This window comes from Corylus avellana, chromosome 3 (assembly GCF_965113065.1).
Source record: "Corylus avellana chromosome 3, dhCorAvel1.hap1.2, whole genome shotgun sequence".
Lineage (NCBI taxonomy): Eukaryota > Viridiplantae > Streptophyta > Magnoliopsida > Fagales > Betulaceae > Corylus > Corylus avellana.
The window spans coordinates 8917638-8942994 of NC_142492.1; the positions used below are offsets into that span (position 1 = coordinate 8917638).

General features: G+C 35.8%; 3 protein-coding genes across 6 annotated transcripts; 2 read left to right on the plus strand and 1 right to left on the minus strand.

Annotated features, from left to right (window-relative positions):
- Nucleotides 1–4678: 4678 nt before the first annotated feature.
- On the plus strand, nucleotides 4679–7081 carry LOC132176054 (glycylpeptide N-tetradecanoyltransferase 1). Of its 3 annotated transcripts, none has more exons than XM_059588168.2 (2): nucleotides 4679–4952; nucleotides 5618–7081. In XM_059588168.2, the coding sequence occupies exon 2, from the start codon at nucleotides 5653–5655 to the stop codon at nucleotides 6949–6951; it is 1299 nt and encodes a 432-aa protein (XP_059444151.1). In that variant the 5' UTR covers nucleotides 4679–4952; nucleotides 5618–5652; the 3' UTR covers nucleotides 6952–7081. The 3 variants fall into 3 exon arrangements, with proteins under 3 accessions (XP_059444151.1, XP_059444150.1, XP_059444149.1); XM_059588167.2 differs by having other exon boundaries at nucleotides 4679–4940; nucleotides 5615–7081; XM_059588166.2 differs by having other exon boundaries at nucleotides 4679–4940.
- A 3256-nt stretch (nucleotides 7082–10337) lies between these two features.
- LOC132174808 (putative sodium/metabolite cotransporter BASS5, chloroplastic) lies at nucleotides 10338–15240 on the minus strand. 2 transcript variants are annotated; one of them, XM_059586491.2, is made up of 8 exons: nucleotides 14935–15240; nucleotides 14742–14842; nucleotides 12981–13111; nucleotides 12319–12512; nucleotides 11918–12170; nucleotides 11581–11834; nucleotides 11409–11491; nucleotides 10338–10679 (listed from the first exon to the last, which is right to left on the minus strand). In XM_059586491.2, exons 1-8 carry the CDS (start codon nucleotides 15125–15127, stop codon nucleotides 10617–10619), a joined length of 1272 nt encoding a protein of 423 aa, XP_059442474.1. In that variant the 5' UTR covers nucleotides 15128–15240; the 3' UTR covers nucleotides 10338–10616. The 2 variants fall into 2 exon arrangements, with proteins under 2 accessions (XP_059442474.1, XP_059442475.1); XM_059586492.2 differs by lacking the exons at nucleotides 14742–14842; nucleotides 14935–15240 and adding an exon at nucleotides 13359–13600.
- A 4265-nt stretch (nucleotides 15241–19505) lies between these two features.
- LOC132175396 (uncharacterized) lies at nucleotides 19506–23687 on the plus strand. The gene is made up of 4 exons (XM_059587340.2): nucleotides 19506–19987; nucleotides 21332–21568; nucleotides 21727–21944; nucleotides 23109–23687. The coding sequence occupies exons 1-4, from the start codon at nucleotides 19697–19699 to the stop codon at nucleotides 23278–23280; spliced, it is 918 nt and encodes a 305-aa protein (XP_059443323.1). The 5' UTR covers nucleotides 19506–19696; the 3' UTR covers nucleotides 23281–23687.
- The last annotated feature ends 1670 nt before the right edge of the window (nucleotides 23688–25357 follow it).

The following is a 25357-nucleotide window of genomic DNA, read 5'->3' on the forward strand; positions in this document are numbered from 1 at the left end:
ATTTTCTGATATACCGAGTATGGAAGCAAATTAACACCAGCTCCTAAGTCAAGTAGAGCTCTCTCAATCTCAGTGTTTCCGATGACGCACGAAATTGTAGGCGCTCCAGGGTCTTTGAACTTTGGAGGAGTGTTATGCTGAATCAGAGAGCTTACTTGCTTGGTGAGAATGACCTTCTTGGGAATGTGCTTCCGATTCTTCCTCTTTTTGAGTGCATAAGATCTTGAGAAATTTTGCATAGGCTGAAATTTGCTTGATGGCATCAAGGAGTGGGATGTTGATTTGAATTTGCTTGAAGGTTTCCGCCATGTCTTGTATCTTCTCTCTGTGTTTCCCGAAGTGGGAGAGTGCCTTGAGCCACTCTAAAAATGGGACCTTAGGCTCATATAGTACCTCAGGAGTGGGAGCAGATGATGAAGATGCCTCGATGCTTACTTGTTTACCTTTGTCCTGATGCAGATTCTGTGGAGCCTCAATTTGTTCATCCTTCTTTTCTTTCACATGATTGTCAACCAGTCTTCCGCTTCGCAATGTGGTGATGACTTGAACTTGCTCTAGATAAGATGTGCTTCCTTCTACCATGTAGTGCCCCTTAGGATTTACCACTGGCTAACTTGGAAGCTTTCCTTCGTCTCTTCTGGTGAGGGTGTTGGTAAGTTGTCCTACTTGAGCTTCTAGCTTGACAATAGATTGGGAATGTGAGCTCACTATCTCCTGTTGAGATTTCATCGTCTGCTTTATCTCGCCCACCTGGCCGATCAGCTCATTCATCATTTTTAGCATCTGATCCTCAAAATTAGAATTTGAGTGAGGTGGTGCGGCCTGGTAATTGCTGCTATGGAGGCCGGTAAGTGGAATGAGGTTGGTAGGGCTACCTGTTGGATTGAGCTTGATTGTGTGGCCCTGGGGCTGAGTTACCCGAATTTGGGTTTTTCCATGAGAAATTGAGATGATTTCTCCATCCAGGGTTGTAGGTATTGGAATACGGATCATTACCCAGTCTGGAGAAAGCTGCATTAACCTGCTCATTAGCAACATCAATATAATTTCCAGCAAGAGGACAGTTATTTACATGATGCATAGGACTAGAACAAAATGAGCAAGATTCATGTGGTGTATGCATGTGGGCAGTATTAGGAGCAAAACCAGCAGTCATCAAAACTTGATCTAGCTTCTGGGTGATAGCCTCAACCACTTGGGTGGCCATGTTTGGGGAATGGCCTGCTTCATACAAACTCTCTGTCTTGAGTGCTTTAGATGCTGGTGCCCTTCGTCTGGTGGAAACCTGCTGAAGAGAATTATTACTCAAATTTTCAAATATAGACCATGCTTCATCTTCGCTTTTTAACATGAATGTTCCCCCACAAGATGCATCTACCATTTTTCTATTAGACTTGGTCAAGCCATCATAGAAACACTGCACTAGCTGCCATTTCGGAACAGCGTGGTGTGGGCATGATCTAAGTAAGTCCTGTAGCCTATCCCAAGTCTCATGGAAATCTTCTCCCCCATATTGGGAGAAGCTAGTGATAGCTCTCCTAGTGTCATTGGTCATTCGTATGGGAAAATATTTCTTAAGAAATTTTTGCTGCAATTGAGCCCAAGAAGTGATAGAGTTGGGTGTTAAGGACTGGAACCAATGTTTGGCTTTTTCCTTGAGGGAGAAAGGAAAAAGACGCATCCTTAGGGCATCCTTAGTAAATCCCGTCATTTTAATGGTAGAACAAATTGCTTCGAAATCACTGAGAAAGTCATAAGGGTTTTCAATGCTAAGCCCTAGGAAATAAGGTAAACTTTGTATAGTGCTGAGCTTAATTTCATAATGGGCTGCCATAACCTCCGGCAGCCGGAGACATGTGGGAGTAGTGTAAGTGGTAGGGAGATAAAGATCTTGCAAAGCCACGTGGTTACCTTCTCCCATGGTCTCAGTGAGATGCTCTTCTAGCAAATTAGAAGTCCTTTAGGATTTAATTTGTCTAAGAGTGTGTTTAATTTCAAGGACACAAGGAATTAATGGAAAAGACAAAGAACGGCGACCTAGCATAAAAAAATAAAATAAAAAGTAAAAAGAAAAGAAAAACTAAGCTAAAACAGAAAAGTAAAGCTCACAAACGACCCTTAGATGCACCTAGGGTTTTGGATGCAGGCTGCTGCTAGTGCACTCGATCGCACGGCAAGGTGCGCTCGAGCGTACTGCCGCAGATGGGAGCAAGCATAGGAGGGGGGGGCTCAAGTGCTGCTGGCTTGATTCTTGCTAGAGTGCGTCCGTGCGCTCGATCGCATGTGATCTGTGCTCGATCGCAGTCACAGAGAAGGCAACTATGAACCTGTTTGCAAATTCTAAAAAAAATAAAAACAGAATTAAAGTTAGCAACTTAAAACAGAAAAATAAATTACTAAGCTAAAATCAATCCGTAAATTTAGATAATGAAACCGTTGAGCAGTCCCCAACAACGGCCCCAAAAATTGATGTATATATATGTGTGTGTGTGTGTGTGTGTATGAAAAACCTATATATGACTTCAAACGACACCAATAAGGGACTTGTATAGGCGTATGCAAATAATACGCGGAATTAAAAATTAAACAATCATACAACCAAAATATGTAGAACAATAGATCACAGAGACACAAATATTTTGGTTACGAAGAGGAACCTCACTATAAAATAATAAGAATTACAAGAAGTTCACACTTACAAAACCTTTGCAATTAACACTCCCTTGCATAAGACAAGGGACCCACTTGACTTCTACCACAGTAGCCATTTCCAAAACATCTGGCACAATCCTTCTACTTGATCTTCTTTACCGGAACTTCAGTAGACTTCGATTGTATATGATCTGTGATGAAAACACAACCTTTAACTCTAAGAGAGACTAACCCTAACGCTCAATATCTTAAACGTTCTCTTAGCACATGGAATTCTTAGGTGGAATTCCTTACAATTTCGTGCATAACAGCTCTCTATATATAGACTACAAGAAAACCTAGTACTAGTTAAAATGGGAAGAAAAACTAGTTCTAGTTGGAATAAGATTCATCCAAATTTTCTTCCTTATCTTGCAAGACGATTTTGGCATAGTTAACTTTTGAATTTTGAAAATCTTATTTCACAAAGATTTGTATAATTTTGTGTTAGCTTTCCAATGCCGCTGGTTTCACCTCAATCTGATTCTCGAGCCAAAAGTTATTGTCCGAATACTGATACATGTGCAGGATATAAAATTTAATCATATCATATAGGTCTTCTATTATAATTGGTTAAACTTAACCACATCTTCTAGGTCTTCTCTTGACACAACACCTCGTATATATGCACTGCTGACGGGATTGCAGATGAATTAATTTTGTCACTGAATTTGGCAATTCAAAACCTAACAACGTCCGAATACTGATACATGTGCAGGATATAAAATTTAATCATATCATATAGGTCTTCTATTATAATTGGTTAAACTTAACCACATCTTCTAGGTCTTCTCTTGACACAACACCTCGTATATATGCACTGCTGACGGGATTGCAGATGAATTAATTTTGTCACTGAATTTGGCAATTCAAAACCTAACAATATATATATATATATATATATATATATATATATATATGGCAAAAATGATTCAATCTTAGAATTCAATATTATGTGAAAGACCAACACCCATCTGTTTAATAAGAAGAAGATACTTTTTCTGCTCTAATTTCACCAAACACAAACCATAATTAAGTAAAAAACAGAAACCCCAATACCTATCTATCCAAAAATATCTACACGTTTTTCTGGGCAACCAAACAAAAACATCAAACGGTAAAACCCCAAACCACCCACCACCCAAGAAGAAACGGAGAAAAAAAAAAACCCAAAAAGAAAAGAAAAACCCACAAATCTTATCACCTCCAACGGCTATTACATCAGCAAAACATTTTTAATAAACATATTATATATATATATATATATATATATATATCCACACCCATATTTAATAGCTCTTATTCTTTTGAGAGGAATCTTACTTTGTGCTTGCTTTTGCTTTTGTCAATTTCACAACATGAGTTCTAACTTAAGTCTCTCCATATTTGTCCCACCAGTTCCTAACTCTGATTCCATTCTAAATTAATTAATTTAGCAGCAAAATATTACTGGCAAATAAAATAAACTGAATTTTTTTTTTTTTTAATAAAAATGTTCTAGCATTAATCGCCGTACAAATTTCGTTGTGAGACTATGATTGATAAAGCTGTTTATGGTTAGAATTTTTATTGAAATAATTATTATTAAGGTGTGAAATATGTTTATGTATATATATATATATACATATACACATATGTGTACATATATATATAAAAAAAAAAAAATACGTTTATCAAAAATGTTTTGATGTTGGATGATATTAATGGATGACAGTTATGAAGCATTTACTAATAAGTATGTATATGGGGTAACAGAGACACCGTAAGCTTGCCTTGTTTGATCTAATCTGACGAGAAATATTAAACTTTGAAAACGTATAGATAATCAATGGATCATATTCAACAAGTACACCAGATCTAAGTAGAGACAACCACATGGGATAAACTTTTTTGGTAAAACGAATCAAACCGTTAATATTTAAAATTTAATTATTTTTTCAAATCCAACGGTTGCAAATTAGAGAACCCAAATTTAACCTAAATCTATCATCTCTGATCTCTTCATTCTCTCGACTCTCGTCTCAGTCTCCACCATCCCCCTCGACTCCTATCTCTGTTGCCGTTCCCACCACTCCTCCAGTGTCCCCAACAGCAACCACCACCGCAGCAACCACACACATCGACGCCTGGCTGAAGCTGAACGGCTCGTGCCCGGTTTCCTGGAACTTGCCGCTGCCAATCCCGCTGTCCACGCCGCTTTCGGAGGTCGTTTCACTCTCGCAGTACGCCGCGGATCGGAGGCGGAGGAGGTGATAAGATTTGTGGGTTTTTCTTTTCTTTTTGGGTTTTTTTTTATTCTCCGTTTCTTATTGGGTGGTGGGTGGTTTGGGGTTTTGCCGTTTGATGTGTTTGTTTGGTTGCCCAGAAAACTGTGTAAGTATTTTTGGATAGATAGGTATTGGGGTTTCTGTTTTTTACTGAATTATGGTTTGTGTTTGATGAAATTAGAGCAGAAAAAAGTATCTTCGTCTTATTAAACAGATGGGTGTTGGTCTTTCACATAATATTGAATTCTAGGATTGAATCATTTTTGCCAAATGCATGTACATATACATCCCAAAATTAATCGAGCTCGAACTGGGTTCCAACCCTATCGAGCGGAGCTCGAGCAACATTTCTAGGCTCGTGTCGAGCTCGAGCCTGGCCTCAAAGTAAACGAGCCGAGCTTGGACAAGCCAAGCTCGGCTCGTTTACACCCCTTCTTGGTTTACTAGAGCAATAGGAAATGATCTTGATAGAAGAGGATATCTGGGGTTTATGTATTTTTAGTATTTAGATATACAGTTAATGGTCTACTTGAATTCACTCTTGCCCAGAAGCTCTAAGCGTTCATTATTGTTTAAATTTTCAATAGAACATTGTCTTTGAATGCTTTTTTTTGACTCAGTTTCAGATAATAACTAGATTATTTTCCCGTTGTTAGTAGGTTCTAAATCACATTTTTGGATAAAATTTGTTGAAATGGGTGATGGCAAATCTCCTCCTGGGTCTCCTAAAGAAAACCCGGATAACGATTTGGATGCAAACCCTCTTACCAAGGATGATAGCTCATTGGAGACCATAGTACGGAAATTCCAAGACACGTCCCTCAAGAGGCATAAGTTTTGGGAAACCCAACCTGTTGGGCAGTTCAAGGATGTCGGTGACACGAGTGTACCAGAAGGCCCTATTGAGCCCCCGGCACCGTTATCAGAAGTCAAACAAGAACCGTATAATCTGCCGAGTCCCTATGAATGGACCACATGTGACATGGACTCCGAGGAGACTTGCACTGAGGTTTACAATTTGTTGAAGAATAATTATGTTGAGGATGATGAGAGCATGTTTAGATTCAATTATTCCAAGGAGTTTCTTAGGTGGGCACTGCATCCTCCTGGTTATTACAAAAGTTGGCACATTGGTGTTCGTGCCAAATCTTCAAAGAAGCTGGTTGCTTTTATTACTGGCGTCCCTGCTAGAATCCGGGTCCGGGATGTGGTTGTGAGAATGGCTGAGATTAATTTCTTGTGTGTTCACAAGAAGCTTAGATCAAAGAGACTTGCACCTGTTATGATCAAGGAAGTCACTCGGAGGGTCCACTTGGAGAATATTTGGCAAGCAGCTTATACAGCTGGAGTGGTTCTTCCAACACCAATAACAACTTGCCAGTATTGGCATAGGTCTTTGAACCCAAAGAAACTTATTGATGTTGGGTTTTCGAGGCTTGGCGCAAGGATGACAATGAGCCGAACCATGAAACTTTACAAATTACCGGATTCACCGGCTACCCCTGGATTCAGAAAAATGGAACTTCGAGATGTCCCTGCTGTTACTCGGTTGCTTAGGGACTATTTGAGCCAGTTTGTTGTTGCACCTGATTTTGACGAAAATGATGTGGAGCATTGGCTTCTCCCACATGAGAACGTGGTTGATAGTTACTTGGTAGAGAGCCCAAAGACTCATGAAATCACTGACTTCTGCAGCTTCTACACACTTCCTTCATCTATCCTTGGCAATCAGACTTACTCGACTTTGAAAGCTGCTTATTCTTACTATAATGTCTCCTCGAAGACTCCATTGCTTCAATTAATGAATGATGCTCTTATTGTAGCGAAACAGAAGGATTTTGATGTCTTCAATGCGTTGGATGTCATGCAGAACGAGTGTTTCCTGAAAGAACTGAAATTTGGACCTGGAGATGGGCAACTTCATTACTATCTTTATAACTACCGGACAAGGCATGCATTGAAGCCATCTGAACTTGGTCTTGTGCTTTTGTAGTTTGATATTTTCCAGTGTTGGTTTTTGGTTTTGTTCGCCGGATCTTTAATAACACAGTTTTGTTGGCAATGCATATTGTTCATGACTTTATTGAAAGGAAAAAGAAGTTTTCTGGATTGAATTTTGTTGAGATATTGCATGTCTTCTCATTCCGTTTTTCACTTTTTGTTTTCATCTTATCGACCTCCTCTCCCTACATGTATCTGCAGTTCATTCTGTAGGCAGCATGAACTCAAGGTTCACATTGAGTAAAGCTGATTGCCTTTGAGTTACTTCTCTTTATGTGCCACCACAGTATCTCCTTGCATACTTGATTATTGTCACAGATGATATTTAATTTTAGTTCTAGCTCATATGATCTCTTTCAGTTCCTTTGGTTCCTCATTCCAAATGTGTTTTTATAACTTGCTTTTGGCATCTATCTGATATTATGACTAATTGAGTTATGGCAAGCAAATATGAAAGGTTGCTCCACGGCAAAATTAATTTATTATTGTTAGATTTTTTGTTTTGCAAGTTATTGCTAGATGTTTGAGTAGAACTGGTAGCTTTTTTATTATTTTGGTCTTATTAAAAGAGCATATTATTAGCTCCCAGGAGGTACTCGGACTGAATATATATCATAACAAAAGTTTTAAATTTGTCTATGTGATTCGCCCCAATAAAATATTTTGTATTGAATCTCATTTATTAAATAAGAGTTTGAGTCGCATATGAGAGAGATTGTTAATTAAAATATTAATTAAACGATTCAATTAAATTTTTTTTATCGGTCTAACTTTTTCCTATAAAGGCAACTTTAAAATGGAAATTGAGATTAAATTCCAATTTTCAAGTCCCATTAGCTTATGTCAACCAAATAGATGGACAAGGAAACATAGGAAACATCATCAATGTTTCTTGTAATTGTCCTTGTCCTTTGGTATAGCGATTAACGATTGCCTCAAGGCTTACACCAGCAGCCAATCAAATGGCTGCCTCTATTGCCACTCAATGGATCTGAGGTTGTGTGGGTGAATGCTGGGTTTTGGCATAGATCCCATATATATATATATATATATAACAAGGTAAATTATATGAATATCTTTATCAATTCAATATGTTCTTACTTATTTCACATTGATTGTTGTTAGAGATATTATAATTTTTACTATAATTTTTTTATAAATTTATATGATAGTACATATATCATTTATTATGTCAGTCATTAAATAATTAAATTTATTTATAATTTTTTTTATTATTATTATTTTACCATTAATATACAACACATGTAAATTTCTAACAAAATTATAGCAAAAACTGTACCAACAAGCATTTTCCTTTCACATTTGGGTATTTGTTTATGCATGTGTGCTTAGAGCATCTCCAATAGTAGTGACTATTTTAACTACTCAATATATATATATTTCAGTACAAATTTTAACAGATTATTTTTTTAATTATTTTTTTAAAAAAATATTTTTATTGAAAAGATGGTGAGAGAGAAAAGAGGGAAAGAGAAGGAAGAAAGAAAAGAATAAAAAGTGTGACCCGAGGTGGAGAGCGATTGAAACGATGGCGTTGTGGATGGCATGTTCAGTAGCTCCGACAAGTTCCTTTTTTTTTAATTTTAATTTTAATTTTTAATTAATATATGGACACCTCTCGATTTTTTAATGGTGCTGACGTGGCTTTCCATCAAATTTTGGACGGAATTTAAACAGAGTTACCTCTTGTGATAAAAAACTAAACCATAGGGGTAAAAAATAAAGCTGTTAAACCACAGGGGGCAAAAATGTATTTAACCCTTTAATTTATGTGGAGTAAATTAAAGGTAAAATACATTTTTAGTACCTAGGTTTTCACTTTTTAATTTTTTCAATTAATTAAAAGTGAGTTTGACATTGCGATTTTGTATACTAAAAGTGTGATTTTAAACTAAAATGAAAGATTTTGTAATGTTTGAAAGTACGGTTTTATATATATATATATATATTTGAAAACATAAAAAAATTGCAAAAAATTGCATTTTCAAATCCAAGGCAAAATAATATATTTTAAAAATCGTATACTATTTTAAAGGCTAAACTACGATTTTAATTGCCAAAATACGATTTTACTTAACTTTTCAATGTGTTTTAAAAATTTACGTTTTTAAATTGTACATTTTTAAATTGCTATTAATAAATCGTATTTTTACAGTTGTGAGCATTATAATTTCTTTCTTCATATTCAATGTACTAAACTTCCCACAACAATTGAGCAACACTGACTTGACAACTTTCAGACGCTCACCCTCCTCCCATGGGCACCTACCAAGAGTGGAGTGTTTTTTGGTTATATTTGTTCTCGTCATCATCGTGGTTTCCCCTACAAATGTGTCGAGTCTTAGTGTAGGAAAACCTTTGACTCTCAATGCAGTTCAATTCCAAAAACCCTACAACATGAAGGTCATCAGCACAACCTTTTCCTTCCTCCCCATTCTAATAGGACATGCAAAGCTTGTCCTAAGGATAACAACAGGTATGTATTCGTATGCACCAATTGCGATTTCACCTTGGGAATCAGATGTTCAAATCTTCCACTGGTAGTGAGGCATAAATATGATACACATCTCCTCAAGCTCACCTACATTACTAAAGAAGATTCTGGAGAATATTATTGTCTAATTTAGAAAGGAGAAAGAGACCCAAACCACTGATTCTATTACTGTGAAAAATGTGACTTTTTTGCTCACCCCGAATATATTATTGGGAACTATCCATGCATTACGATTAGAAGTACTTACAAAAGTGAATATCGTGAGCATCCTCTCACTTTTGTTCAGAAGACTGGAGACACTAGATGAGATGCTTGTAGAGATCATTTTGATGATGTGGCACTAGAATGCCCTCAGTGTAACTTTAGTGTTCATTCTCCAAGACCTTACTTCCCTGATTGTATGTGTAAACGAAGTGAACGGGGATGGTAGAGTGTTGTATATGTGAGAACGGGTTTCATGTGGAGCATCTTGGGCTTTAATCTTTTAATGAAGTTGGGCATTTGTTCTCTATTCTTTATTTTGCCATCTTGTCCTTCTTGAACCTCATTGAACGCTCAGCTCAGCTGGGCTGTTTGTATTGCTTTGTTATTTGGTTTGTTGTGTGTTTCTTTCTTGTGGGTCCTTGCTGATGGTCTCTTTCTTTGTATTTTGTTTCTTTTAATTCAATACTTGTTTATCCAAAAAACTAAAATTTACAGAATAATTTTGAGGGAGTAAATTATTTTAGAGACCAGTCTCTAAATGTTTTGTCCATTATTAGAATTTCAAATAACTCTTACAATTTAACATGAAAATCAATTAGGTCATGTTAGAGGTTATGTAACCTGCATAATAATTAAATAGACATAGTTGTGTATACATAAGCAGTGGCAGAGGCTTTTTATATTTGCCACAACCGATTCCTTCCAAGATCCTCTTAAATATGCAACTTTTTATATCATCTTTGAAGGAAAAATTGACACGAAAGGAAGCCACTCATTCTTTACAAGAGATGATGTAAGAATGACACCTAAAACGGCAACCTGAAGGTCCCATCTTCAAGTGGTCAATGACATCTTCTGCATTGCCCATTCACCTCAAGATATGATGGATGGACAAAGTCACAGCATATCAAGACTTGTAGTGCTGTTTCAAATCATACTTATTCTTTCCTCTTAGCCCAAACGATTACAAGAGTGAAGCCCATCAAAGACATTATTACAGTCTGCAAATCATATAGAAACATTATGGATATTACTCAAAATTATACAAGACAGACTATTGTGCAACCCCAGATGCAGCCTTATTCAAAAACAAAATGCGGGAGAAAATATTCTAGCACACGTATGGTAACATTCTAACAATTGGAGTAAGAAGGCATCATCTTCGGATAAACCACTTACTCTAAAAATTTAAGCCTATAGGAAGAGATAAATAAAATTATTTTATTAATACTTTAATACTCCCCCTTACGTTTGGGCTCAAACTCTTTTTTAATAGGCGAGGCCCAACATATGAAATATTTAATTGAAACAAAGGATGATTAATTGATGGAGTTAAGGTTCAAACTCATGGACCTCTAGCTTAAATCACCACTTGTCCAAAGAGAGAGAGAACTTCGAATATAATCTGGCCAAATTCTGTAAATCATCTGCCTGATTTTCTTATCATTTGATATGTGATATGATTCTATATTGGCTGTGAACGTATATCCAGTAAATAAAAAAACAGCAAGCAAAGGTTATTCTAGATAGGAAAACCAGAGTGAGTGTGAATCCATGACAATCAAACTATACAGGATGGAATTACTATATAGGGAGTTGATTTAATCTTATTCATATCAGGGGCAAAAAACCCTGCTTCTCCCAGTAAGAGAGAGATGATTTAACTGAATTCGTTTTTTGGAGGAAAAAAATAGGAGAAATTTGATACAAAAGCGATGGCATGAACTTACTGAGATTGCTGGAGGCACACCCACAAGTGGATCTTGGAAGAACCTATTTGCAAGTGCAAGGGCAAGAAGACTACTTTGCATTCCTGCAAAATCAAAAACATTATAGGATAGTGTTCTTTTGCAGATGCAGATGCAGAGTATTACAATGCTGTTAATGGCTAAAAGGTGGGACCTGTCTCATAGGATAGTGTTCTTTGCAGAGCTTTCACATCTGTTGCCTTATGGAAGACTAGACCAGAAAAGAAATAACCAGCTACAAATGCAGAAAAATGAAATGCAATAACGAGCAACAAAATTGTCACTCCAAAAGGAGATAAAACAGAATCAATGTTAAGGGCAAGTGGTGCTCCAACACAGAGAGCTGTTACCAAGACTGATAGTGGAGGCAAAATTGGCCGAATAGCATCACAGATCAGGGGAAAGAACCTGTAGACACAAATATAAGAGACAGGTAGGGACCACTAAAAGAGTTCAATATGTTATCAAGTTATATGGAGTTGTTATATCACCGATTCAATAGCAAGCCTGCAGCAATGGGCACAACTACGATCTGCGTAATGCTAGACATCATTCCTTTCACATCAACAGGCAATCTCTTTCCAATGAGCAAGAGTGATAACATTGGTGTGATGAATACTGCAGTAGCAGTAGACAATGATGTCATGATAATGCTTAGAGGGGCCATTAGTGGGTCTGTGAGAAAAGTAGCGTAGTTTGAGAGCTGGGCCCCACTAACACAAGATACCAACATAATCCCAGCACCTATTACATAGATTAAGAAAATGTTAACCCAGTGTCGGCAGGTTTTTGAAGGTGAGATTGATAATAGCTATCAAAAACGAAAGAACAATATATATATATATATATAGAGAGAGAGAGAGAGAGAGAGAGAGAGAGAGAGAATACTTACCTATGGAAGGTGGTAGACCACATAGTGTAGCTGAGATTGTGCCAAAAAGATATCCAAGAAGAGGCTTCACAACAAATTGGCCAACATAACCAGCAAAAATAGCTGCTGGTCTCTTGAATGCTTCAAGGAAATCATTTTCTCTGGAATTGACCCCAACTGCGAACATTAAAAACCCCAATGCCGGTGCATAGTACCTAGAAATAGAAAATTAAAAAAAAAATTAAAAAATTAAAAAAAAAAACATGAATTATAAGCATAAGCTTTGGATAAACATTGTAAATCTTTTCCTTTTCAGTTTTTGTTAGAAATCAACATTATGAACTAAGCCAAAATTAACTCCTATCCCTCACTGGTTTCACAAAAGTAACATAGCAAAAATAATGATGTATCTTCTTCATGTTCCATAGATAAAGACTGCGAAACTTATCCTACTTTAGAAAAGTAATTCAAGCAGATACATGCTTATATATAATTTTTGATGCATTTGTCGATGACTCATAACCTTAGAGAAATTAACACCTGCTTTCTCCACATTTTAGACAGTAAAGAAGATCAATATGCAAATGGCTCATCATTTTTCCTTGAGGTTGCTCTTTGATGCAACTTTTTACGTAATCAGGCACACATTGACCATCCAATTCATCTAAAGAGTGTTCAGTCACCTGGTGGTAAACCATGTAAAAGAAGGTGGGTAGACAAGAGCCAACAGCGTACTACCAAGGACTACATGAGGCAAAAGGGAATTTGATTCCCTCAATATTTTCACTATAGAAGAGTCCTTTTGCTTAGGCACCTGAAACAAGACATGCAGCAGTGTGATCAATATGGCATGAAATAACTCTGCAAGTGAGTTGTCTATATCAGACTAAAGGGTAAAAAGTCATATATTCCCTTGTTTCACAAACCAAATATCCTTATGTTACATGTATGCGTCTATTTAATACATTCATAATTGACAAAATTGTAGCAATCCACTGTATGGAAACAGTCAACCAACCAATAGTATAATCAGGATAGGATTGAGCATGTTCTAAGTTCACCTCATGTAGGTCCTCATTTGAATAACGTAACTTAAGGTTGCTAAAAAGAGGATGGCTAAAATTGAAAAGCATGATGGCTCTGATTCATTATTTGACTTGCTTCAAACATCTCTTGACCCATAGAAGAAAACTATTAGTCTGGCCTTTGTCAACTAAGAAGGTGGAAAGGAGCAACAGCACTTATATTTGTCTTGCCAAAGTCGATGCAACATAGCTGAAGACTTGGTAACAATAATCAAAAGCGTCAATGTCTTCTAACCAAAAGAGAAAACAATAAACTCCGCAAAGTGTTTGAGAGAAATTCTCTGATTTGATATGTGATATCTAGGTTATCTTCTCCTTCTTTTTGCTTTAAGGAAAATCAAAAGTCCCACCATTAGATAGGAACCAAAACCATAAAAAAAAAAAAAAAAAAAAAAAAATCTGCTACAATAATTGCAACATTGTTCGTGGTATTACAATATTCTGTGGTGCATTTGCGGTGCTACAACAGTCAGTGCCATTAAATAAAATTCCTTGTGCTGCTTTCCTACAACAAATTTGGCATTACCGTTCTTGTCCAACATTAGATTTTCTCTAATCCGTCCTATATCAATTTGACTCATACCTGATTTATGTTCTTATCTTTCCCTGAAATCCAAATTGTAAAAACCCCAAACTGCTCATCTATCAAATAGCTACCCAAGAATTCAATTTTACCATTGGATTACATTTTCTCCCTATAGCCTTTGTACTAGCAGAACATGAAAAAGAATGGATATTAAGAGTTATCTATAAAATATTCAAATTTCAGTCTTTTCACATTTTAAAAATATACAAAAGATAATGAGCATATGGATTAAATAGTAAAAGATACGTCATTCATATGAAATTTGGTGTGCATGTTGAGTGAACAGAATGTGTAACCCAAAATATTAATCTAATTGATAGTACACCTCTGGTCAATTAGACCCTTCAGAAACTTTTCATGGGATGAGTATTTTGACAAACCCTCATTGGAGTTACGGAGTACATGCTCCCTATAATATTTATGCTCCACAAATATCAAGATTATCAAACATATTCAAAAAAAAAAATTTTGGTAGTTCAAAAATACACAAAGTACTTGAATTTATGCAATTGACATGACTTTGGTGTGCATCTAACCGTGGAATTGTCAAGATATTAATTTGTTTAAAAGTTACTAAACAGCATAAAATTAATGAAAAAAATTAAACCAGATATAAGTTGAATGTAACCTATACACACACACATACACACATACTGACATACACAATGTAAAGGTACATTTTCACTATTTGAACACCAAGATCAAGGCTCCAATGCACAGCCTTTCTTTAAACACAACCCATATAACACTTTAAAAATTAAAATTGTACACACCTGAGCTGACCCGGATTCACCATTTGGGCCCGGAACCGGTTCCGGAGTATCGGAAAACTTATCAGGTACACAGCTGCTGACCAACAGCCTTGTACTCCAATCTGTCATTGAAACAATATGCACACTAAAACATCCAAATACATAAAACACAAACATCAAAAATTAAGAAAACGAAAATAACATCAAACCCCACGTGGGAAATCCAAGGCAGAGCGAAATGGAAACCCCAGAGACCGCGAGAAAGACAGAGTTGGCGACGAGGGTGGTGAGCGATTTCGCGGCCAAATTGGGTGCTGGAGTTTTCGTGTACCAGAGAGATTTTGAGAGTGGAGCTCCAAGAACTGTGGACAGTGGATCTGTAGCTGCTTGTTGATACTCAAATTCATTCTTAAGATCAAAATTTGGAAGAAAAAAATAGAATTTTTTTTTTCTGGTTTTGGGAAGAGAGGTGTTTACCAGCTTGTCACTGTTAACAGTGGAATCGAATCCATTTATGCGCGTTTGTATATATATATATATATATATAACGATAAATTCTTACTGGTATAAATATCAGTAAGAATTTGTCGTTATATCTGTGATTCTGTAGCTCCAGACGATAAAGGTCAACTACACGCTCGTTTCAGAGCGTGTGTGAGATCGTCAACATGTGACATGTAGGTAATTATATTAACGATGTCACTGAAAATAATAATTATTATTATTACCATTGAAATTTGATTTTAATTATTACTATGTTTGTTATTTCCTTTTTTGGTATGTTGGATACGGATCCGGCATATATGCTCTTGTTTTACCTGCAGCAAACAAAACAATAACATATGAGTTAGTAAAATTTAGGTTTGGGATTTCGGTTTTAATTAGTACAATTTTAAAAATTATAATATTTTTAAAATTTGTGTTTTTGAAATCGCAAAGACTTTTGATAAAACATATTAAAAATTACATTTTTATCAAATATTTGTTATGCGAAATCGTGCTTTTGGTTTAAATTTGTGTTTTTTCAAATAAGAACCCCTTCCCTAGCTTGCTATAGAAATCGCGAATTTTTTTTCTTATTTTATATTATGTGCTTTTAAAATCGCAATGGCAAACATCTTATGTTTTGTAATCTCTTTTAAAAATACAAATTATTTTTAAGAAATCGCAATTTCAAACGCACCCTAAATCATTTCACAGTTTAACTACAGTACATAAGGCGAATTTGTTAGATAATACTTTTTAAGAAGTATTTGTTGTTAGAGGGCTTGTCCCACACCCACCAAAGAACACGGGATGTTTGGGTTTATAAGCATTACGAGTCATTTTTTTGTCGGCAATTGTTAGGATTACTCCCCTTTAAGATTTAATAAAGAAACTTAACAGATTAGTGACATTGCAAAAAAATTAAAAGTTTGATAATTATACATAAATAAACCATAATATAATTGAGAGTCAAATCTTAAAATAAAAAATAAAAGTAATCAGTGGGTTTGAATACTTTATACCAACCATTTGATTTAATGGGTTAAAATATTTCATAAAATAATATTCGCAATTTAATATCATACATTTGTCTAATACATAAGGTAATCATGCCAAATTCATCAACGCAATTTATATCTCTATTTTCTTTTTAAAAAAAAAGTTTCGAGTAGATTTGTTTTGTTACAAAGTCTATATATATATCAAGCTTAGAAGGAAGGAAGATTAACGTAATTTTCAAGTTTAGTTATGCCTTCACTTGTCGTTGCTGTCGCTTTGAATTGTTTCCCATTCTTTGAATTCTTTACTCTTCATCTGCCCAAACGAAAGGAAATGTGCGTTGACAAATAAGAATAATAATTGGCTAACTAGTGCCAATTGCCTACTCAATCCAACCATGACTATTGTCATGTGATGTTTAAAATTATAATAATAAAATTAATATGGGGATAATTCCCGCAATTTAGTTGTTTGAATCACAAGCAATTACAAGATTATCTCGTAAAAGAGGGGATGAAAATTGGAAGACCATACTACTGCACTACATACTAATAGGCCTTTATGGACTAACGACTAAGAAAGCATATGACCATGCTAAGAGCATTCATAATGAACTCCTCAAATAAAAGTTAAATTTGAAGAGAAAAATTCAATTTATCAAATTTAGAGGGCCACTTTTAAAATGAGTCAAACATAAAACTTTTTAGACATTTGTCTACTTTAATTAAACATTATTATTTTATTAGTTTTAAACCAATCGAAACATAGGAGGGCAAACAATAAGCTTAAAAAAATATATAACTTTAGCATTTCCCATCCTCTCTTCCAATCGGAAGAGAGGATGGTAAATGCTTTAAGCTGACATTAAGTCTAAGGGCTTGTTTGGAATTGCGTTTGAGAGCCCTAAAAGTGCTTTGAACACTTACTCATTTGGTAACAAAATTAAAAGGGCTTTTAAGGATTCAAAAAACCTAAAAATGGTAAAAAAAAAACACTTTTGGCAAAAACTTAAAAATGAAACTTTTGTCTAAAAATTCTTTTTGACTTAAAAGCTCTATTTCTCAAACTCAATCTCAAACAGACCCTAAGACTAACAACTGGACTAACCCATTTTCATAGAATGCGCCACATGTTATTCCTGCTCTGCCCTAGGGGTTGTAGACACTCACAATTTAAACATATGATCTCAATCTAAAAAGGTCTTTTTCCCGAGTCACCGCGTGTTTTCAAGCAAAAAACTCATTGTTTTTATCTTTAAAAATTAATTTTAAGTTACTTTTGAACCTTTTACAGAAAATACTTGTTCATTTTAACTTTTAAGGGGATTAGGATCCTCTTTTTCCTATCTTGTAAGATACCAACATATTATTTTCCTAATAATGATAAAATTTATTATTTCAATCATTTTTATATAATAAAATAAATAAATCTATCAATCAATTTGTATATGTTGAAACTAATAACTCATATTAATACTAGTAGAAGGCCAAGTAGACAGGAGTGGAATGAACATTGTGATATCGACGTTTACGGAGCGGGTCCCCACAATACGGTATGGGGTATTTTGAAAATTTCTTTTAATACATCCGTACAAGTATATGTTGGAACTAGTAACTCATATTAATACTAATGAAAGGTTAAGTACACAGGTGTGGAGTGAACGTTGCGATAGCTACTTTCACAGAGTGGGTCCCCGCAGTACGATATGGGATATTTTGAAAAAAAAATTTAATACGTCGGTACAAGTAGGGTTTAGTATTTTTTCTATATATATATGTTATGATGTAATCTTGAATCATTAAGAGAAAAATATCGTTGCCTTTCTGTGGACGTAAGTAAATTGTCAAACTACGTTAAATCTTTGTCTTGACTCTCTCTCTTTTTAATCTATATTGTTCGTCAATTATTATGCATAATAACAACAGTATATAACCTCCGTGAGTTTATAAATCTAATAATTAAAATAATAATTTGTAACATATTTCTTATTTGCCAATCACAATGGATACCCGTTGCTTTGTCACAATTCACAAACATCACCCCCATGTCGGTTCAAGAAGTTTCTCTCCATCTCTGTCAAAAAAAACCAAAGAAACGTCACGTCAGGTGATCTGTCTGACTTAACGACTTGTTAACGTTAACGTTAACGAAACCAATAAAGAACGAGTCAACCGGGTCAACTCGGTAACTCAGTGTGAGAACAAAGAAAAAGAAAATGGAAAAGCAGCGAGCATTGACGGTGAAGCCAAGATAAAAGCCCCAATGACGCAAAACCCCACTACCGCAAGTCATCACAACTGTCTCTCACCAGCAAGTTCAGCAACCATCTCAATATATTTATTATTATATTTTATTACAATATCTTAAATATTTAATTAAAATTTAAAATCTTAAAGTAATAAAATGTTTGTAGCGGGAAAGAATGTAATAAAAAAAAAACTAAAAAACTTTCATTTTCTAGCTTGATAAATGATTTTTTTTTTTTTTTGTAAGTTTTTTCTAACTTTTAGAGAAAATGTAGAAATAAGGGGCTAACTATGAATGCTCACACTCTATGCCAAATTGGCAATGTCATGATTTTCTAAGTGTTGAAATATTTATAAATATGAAAGATAAAGAAAAGAGAGTAGAAGCGGAGATATACATATGAGTTACATCTTGTATATTTATTATATGAACTAATATTACATCTCATAATTATCTCGCAATGCTAATTTAGTAATTTAGTAGTTTCAACTCACCCTTAAAATTAATTATTGATAAAAAAAAGTGTGGTATATATAAAAGGGAATGCTATGTGCTCTCATAATCATGATCATCATCTGTATATTATTTTATAAAACCATCTCGACCTAGTTTTTAAAAAATAAAATCTACCTGAAATCAGGAGAATACTTAAATAGTATTTCTCATATGAGCCATTTCAAAATAAAATAAAATAAAAAGAATATGATCAATTTTTTTGGTCTAGATTAAATTTTATAGCTTTAATAATGTAGTGCTTTAAAAATTTGTAGAAAATAACTTGAGATGATATATATCATTAGAAAGTAGCTCTTAATCCAATGGAAAAGATCCTGATCCTCTTTAATCATTGTAGATATTAGGAAGTCTATTACGTTTTCTTAGGATATTTTATCATATATATATAATTTAAACTTTTTATCATATTAATATTTGTCCTTGTTAGCAGTTTAATAAGAAAAACTCAATTATTAAATTAAAAAGCAATCCGTTGCTTAATGTCAATATCGTAATTTTAAAATCCTTTAAGCAATGTGTGCTCTTGGAGTATTTTACGTTTGGTTATTGTTTCATCCATAACCCCCTTCGCATCGCATCTACCGGTCTCCCTTGGCTTCGCATCTCTCTCCGGTTGTCCCGCAATAGTTTCCACATTGCGCGCAGCTAGGGTTTGCGATTTTCCAAAACATCGAGATTTCCTACTCTCACCGTAGGAGAGTCTCGGTGCCACCGATTTCTGGGGCTCTATGACGATGTTTAGCGAGGAAGATGGTGGTGGTGGCGGTGAGGTGGTGCCGGAGCTCAGTCTGAGACTTGGGGGCGACGGTGACAATGGAGGCTACGTGAAATTGGGTCCGGGTCCGCGCGATTGCGATGCCGTGGAAGGGCTTGGTGGGGTTCGGGAAGAGCCTTTGTCGCCGAGAAATCGAGCAGGAGGGTGTTTGTGGAACTTTGTCAAGTTGGTGCTGCTGGGTGTGTTCTTGGGGCTGTTGGCTGCGGTTTGTATCAAATGGGTCGGGCCCTTTTTCATGGATAAGGTCGGTTTTCGATGTGAATTTGGTTGATTTTTTTGTGTTTGTGGTTGTGCATGTGTGTGTGTGTGTGTTAGAGTTGGTACTTCGGGTTTTGCATAATGGGTCTTTGTTGAATTGACATTTAATTGGGGTTTCCTCTTGGGCTGTTGGCTTCGGTAATGAGAAAAGTCGGACCCTTTTTCTTGGATGAGGTCGGTTTTGGGTGTGAATTTGATTGCTTTTTGTGGTTATGATTGTAGATGTATATGTTAGAGTTGATACTTGGGATTTTGCATGATGGGTCTTTGTTTAATTGACATTTGCTAGAGGGTTTGGACTGGTTTTTGTGGATTGAGTTGGCTGCGATTTGTATCAAATGGGTCGGACACTTTTTCATGAATAAGGTCAGTTTTCGAAGTGAATTTGATTCCTTTTTGTGGTTATGGTTATGCATGTGTGCGCGCTAGAATTGATACTTGGGTTCTGCGTGAGGGGGTCTTTGTTGAATTGTCATTTGCTTGGGGTTTTGGGCTGGTTTTTGTGGGTTGAATCGAATATATTGGAAAAATGTTACTTTTCTCGTGCACTTGAATTTTCTTGCGTCAGTGACTGTCTAACATATATAAAGTATTTGTTAGTCATGAATGTGTAACTTCTAGTTATATGGGAATGCATAATCGTCTAAGTTCCTGGGAGAATCTTGTTGTAGTTTTGGTATTTGCGATTTTGTTGCTGGTCTGTGAGTTTGCTCTAGAAGCCTTGTACTTTTGTTGCAATTTGCTCTAAACAATGTGGACAGGGGAAGGGAAAAGGAACTTGGTATCTGTAAGACTATAATATTGGCAGTTTTGATGGGTAACTGTGTAGTAGATCTTTGGATTACAACTGGTAAGCTTGTTTTAGAATGTCATGTATGCGTACTGCAACTCTGGCAATGTTGATGGCCAAATCAATTATGTGTCAATTTAAGTCTCCTCCATTAGAAGATCTGGTTCCCTTTGAAATGTTGACAAGTGATTTAGTCTTATGGTTTTGGCCTGAGTAAGTTATAAAATCTCACTATTAGATACTTGATTTGATGTACCAAAGCTCATTTATCATATGATACTTCATTTACCTAAAGAAATGGATCCTTCAACACAAACTATTTGTTGTATTTAATCGGGCTTGTAGCTGATTAATATGTAGTGTAATATGCCATCTTCCAACTCAAACCAGATGCTATACCAAATTCTGATAGATTAGGGTATCGCTACTTTCTGATTCCAACAGATTTGTGAAAATGTGTTCATATATGTTGTGAATATGCTTGCAATATAAATGTTTTGCACCTTTTCCTATCCTGACTTATGAGATAATATTTTACAGGAGATTATTCCAATTATAAATTGGGAAACAACAACATTCAGTACTCCAGTTCTGGCTGTTCTGGTCGTTGCTTCTGTGGCATTATTCCCTACCGTACTTTTACCATCTTCACCCTCTATGTGGGTTGCCGGCATGACTTTTGGTTATGGCTACGGATTTTTACTAATCATGTCAGGGGTGGCTGTGGGCGTTTCACTTCCATATTTCATTGGCTCTCTCTTTTATCATAAAATTCATGTGCGTACCTTGTGTAAAATATGCCCTTTTTATTCTCTCTCTCTCTCTCTCTCTCTCTCTCTGCGTGTGTGCACGCGCATGCTACTGGGAGTTTCATGTGTATTGGCATCGTGGGCTTCTGGTATTTGTGTGTTTAACATTTCTTGATTCTTATACAGGGGTGGTTAGAGAAGTATCCAAAGAGAGCTTCCATTCTAAGATCAGCTGGTGAAGGAAATTGGTTTCATCAGTTTCGATCTGTAGCATTAATCAGGATTTCTCCTTTTCCTTATATCATATATAACTACTGCGCTGTGGCTACAAATGTTAAGTATGGTCCTTACATCTTGGGGTCCCTGGTGGGGATAGTGCCGGAAATATTTGTTGCAATCTATACGTAAAGACTCTCTCCCCCTCTCTCTCCCATCCATTTTATTTTTTCATTTTGATTATTACTATTCATGTCCTTATGCATGTATTTCTAGAATGCTTGCATATATTCTATGATTCCTTGGAAAAAAAATTTGGCTGGTTGCTTTGTCCTGGGTTAGCTTGAGGATGGCCCATGGTGTAGTATTGAACTTCTATGGTGGTGGTGGTGACTTAGTGAACGATCCATGCATGCTCAAAGACCCATTGTCACACAATAGACAATAAGATTGTCTGAAACTAATATGTTGCTAGATACATTGATATTGGCAGTCTTTCAATATTATGTTCACTTTGGACAGCTGCGGTTGTTGGCTACTTTCTAACCCTCTCAGAGAAAAAGAGAGTTTTCTATTTCCACGTCAAATTGTCACTTTAGGTATCATTCAAAAACTGATCGTATCAATATGCAGGACTTTGTCAACTGAAAATCTTTAATTGTGGCTGGCTTTGAGTCTAAATCAAATGTATCAGATCTAAAAGTGTTTGTCAACTTGTCACTGATGGGCCCTTGGTACCTCTTGTTCTTCCTTTCGCTTCCTTCTCGAGTTAGGGCGATTTGTTCATCCCCTTGTATTCTGCTTAGGAAGAAAGAACTCCCTTCAACTTTTTTCTTCTCACAATAATCAGCACTCAGATCAATCTGTGTTGTCATCACCTTCAACTTGTTAGTCATACACAATCTTGTTCGTAGTTTTTGGGTGTTCAGGACCAAACTTTGGTCAGCAAATGGAAAATGCATGGTGCCATAAGTTGTGAGAAATATTTCCTTCTCTTTCTCATTTCTGAACCCTTTTCCTATCTTGTTTTTATGGGAACTTTTCATTTTCACCAAACAAATGCTTTTACAACATGTGTTGTTAAATCAGTAATATAAGAAGCATGAGGGCATTCTGTGGGCAACAAAATATTTGGTGTCAATCTTTCCCATTTTCTTTATTCTTTTCCTAGCATTATGTTATTAACTAAACAAATTCTCAGTTGTTTGATGTTTTATTTTCTCTATATGGTGCAGTATTACTTCTATGCTTTCCTCATGTAGGCATAATACTAGTTAGCAAAGATGGGATGTAGATATACATTGTATGTATTTGACAGTCTCCTGACTCACGGTCACGTTGTTTCATCACAGAGGGATCCTTATTCGGACTTTGGCCGATGAGCGGCACTCCCTTTCAGCCCCACAAATCGTCTTCAACGTTGTTGGCTTCGCAGCCACTGTGGCCACCACTATTTTCTTCACACTGTACGCAAAAAGGCAGCTCGGCCATTTACAAACTGATGACGAGCAATTATTGCAGTAACTAGTAAGCTTCTGCTTTTAGTTTGGGTTGGGGGGAAACCATCTTCCACAAGCCAGTTCACTGTTCAGAATTGCAGGTGAAAACATGGTGCATGACTGGATGAGGTTTTATTTATTTAAAACGACTTCATCCATGGAAGTGGTTTGTATATGATAAAATGGTGCTTCTCAGCTTGTGTAAAACAGTGGTAGGGGTGATGGAGAGGAAGCCAAGACAAACACAGCTAACATGATTGACATATGTGTTTTAACACCTGCACTTTTTTTTTTTTTCCTTAAAAAAAAAAATTGTCCTCTCTCAATCCTCAATTTGTATATGATTGGACAGGTTGCATTAAAGGGTTGAAATGGACTTGGACAACATTCTTCATTGTATAGTTAAATGTAACGTGTTGTTTGATTGCTGTAGTTGATGTATAATGTTCTGCAGATTTTTTTATTTTTTTTTTTATCTTTTTGGAGAGAGCTATGCGTAGATTTCATTAGTGCCCAGGCTACCTAAAGAACATGGTTTCGGATTTCAGCCCAGGCTACCTAAAATTTACTTAGGCACGTGGGTTTTATATTAACTCTGTCATATTATATTAACTGAGAATCTCTATCCCAAAGAACACATCAAAAGGAAAAGAAAAAGTGAAAAAGTAAAAATGGAAAAAATTCGGCCCTGCAAAGCTAGGTGTAAGAAAATCATCCAGCTATATGAAGCTCCTGATCTAGCTTAAATTTGGTGTTATTTGGACAGTCTCGGAGAAGAGTTGCAAGATTCACTTGTTGTAAGTTGATGGGTGCTAAAACTTCTCGAAGTGAATGGAGATTCTTCATCCGGGTCTTTAACCCTTTTCTTTGTGAGAATCGCCACACAATTTAGACAATCAATTATAAAGAATTTTTATTTCTTAATTACCCTGGTTTCCCAGTCAAAATTCAGATTCAACCTAACCACATAACAATGTAACATTAATTACCTTGATTTCCCAGTCAAAATTCAGATTCAACCTAACCACATAACAATGTAACATGGACTATCCATGGACTATCATCAGGTTTATTTTATCTAGAGAATAACTTATATAAGGAGGTTGCACAAAATGTGAGTTGTGAGCAACCAATCAGAAGTTGACATCTAAGCCAAACTTATCAAACTTAAGTTTTTCATGGACTATCATCAGGTTTATTTTATCTAGAGAATAACTTATATAAGGAGGTTGTACAAAATGTGAGTTGTGAGCAACCAATCAGAAGTTGACATCTAAGCCAAACTTATCAAACTTAAGTTTTTTTAAAAAAACTTAACTACACTAGATTATATCACAATGAAATAAAAAAATTAATTGTTTATAAAAAATTATAAAAAAATAAAAAAATAAAAAGAATTGAAGGGTCTCCCACTTGGGGTGGCTGCCGGCCACCCCTACTCCTAGGGGTGGCGGCGCGGCCACTCCCATGGCCTGTGGGTGGCTCGCCGGCCACCCCCATCCCATGGGGGTGGCTCGCCGCCCACTCCCATAGCGGCCACCCCTAGACCTAGGGTGGGCAGTATAAGTATAATGAAATTAACTGATGTGTCAGCTTTTTATTGGTGGCACAAAAGTCACCTTTTGTGCAATAGGTGCACCCAAGTCGCTCTCCTTTATCTATCACAATGCAAAACAACCCCTTTTTTTAAAAAATAACTAAAAATGAAACAATTAGGAGTATGAAATATGTTTTGATAAGAATTTTCATAAAACGAAATCTATCAGTCACAAGGCCCAGATGGCCCATTAGATTTTTATTGGGCCATAAGGCACAGTAGCTTTTTTTTATTTTTTATTTATTTATTTATTTTTATTCAAAGTGGGGGAGGGAAAAAAGAAATTACAAGAACAAAAATGAAAACGACATAGAAATCCTAGTAACAATCGGGAATGAGTCAAATAAATGACTCGGCCCATCAAGCTAACCAATACGGCCAAAAGAGTCTGTTATAAACGACCAATAAGGCACATTAGCTTGATTAGACAGCATGATATCTGATATTCAATAGGGGTGTCAAAAATTATCGGGAAACCGGAACCGAAACCTAAAAACCGAAAAAC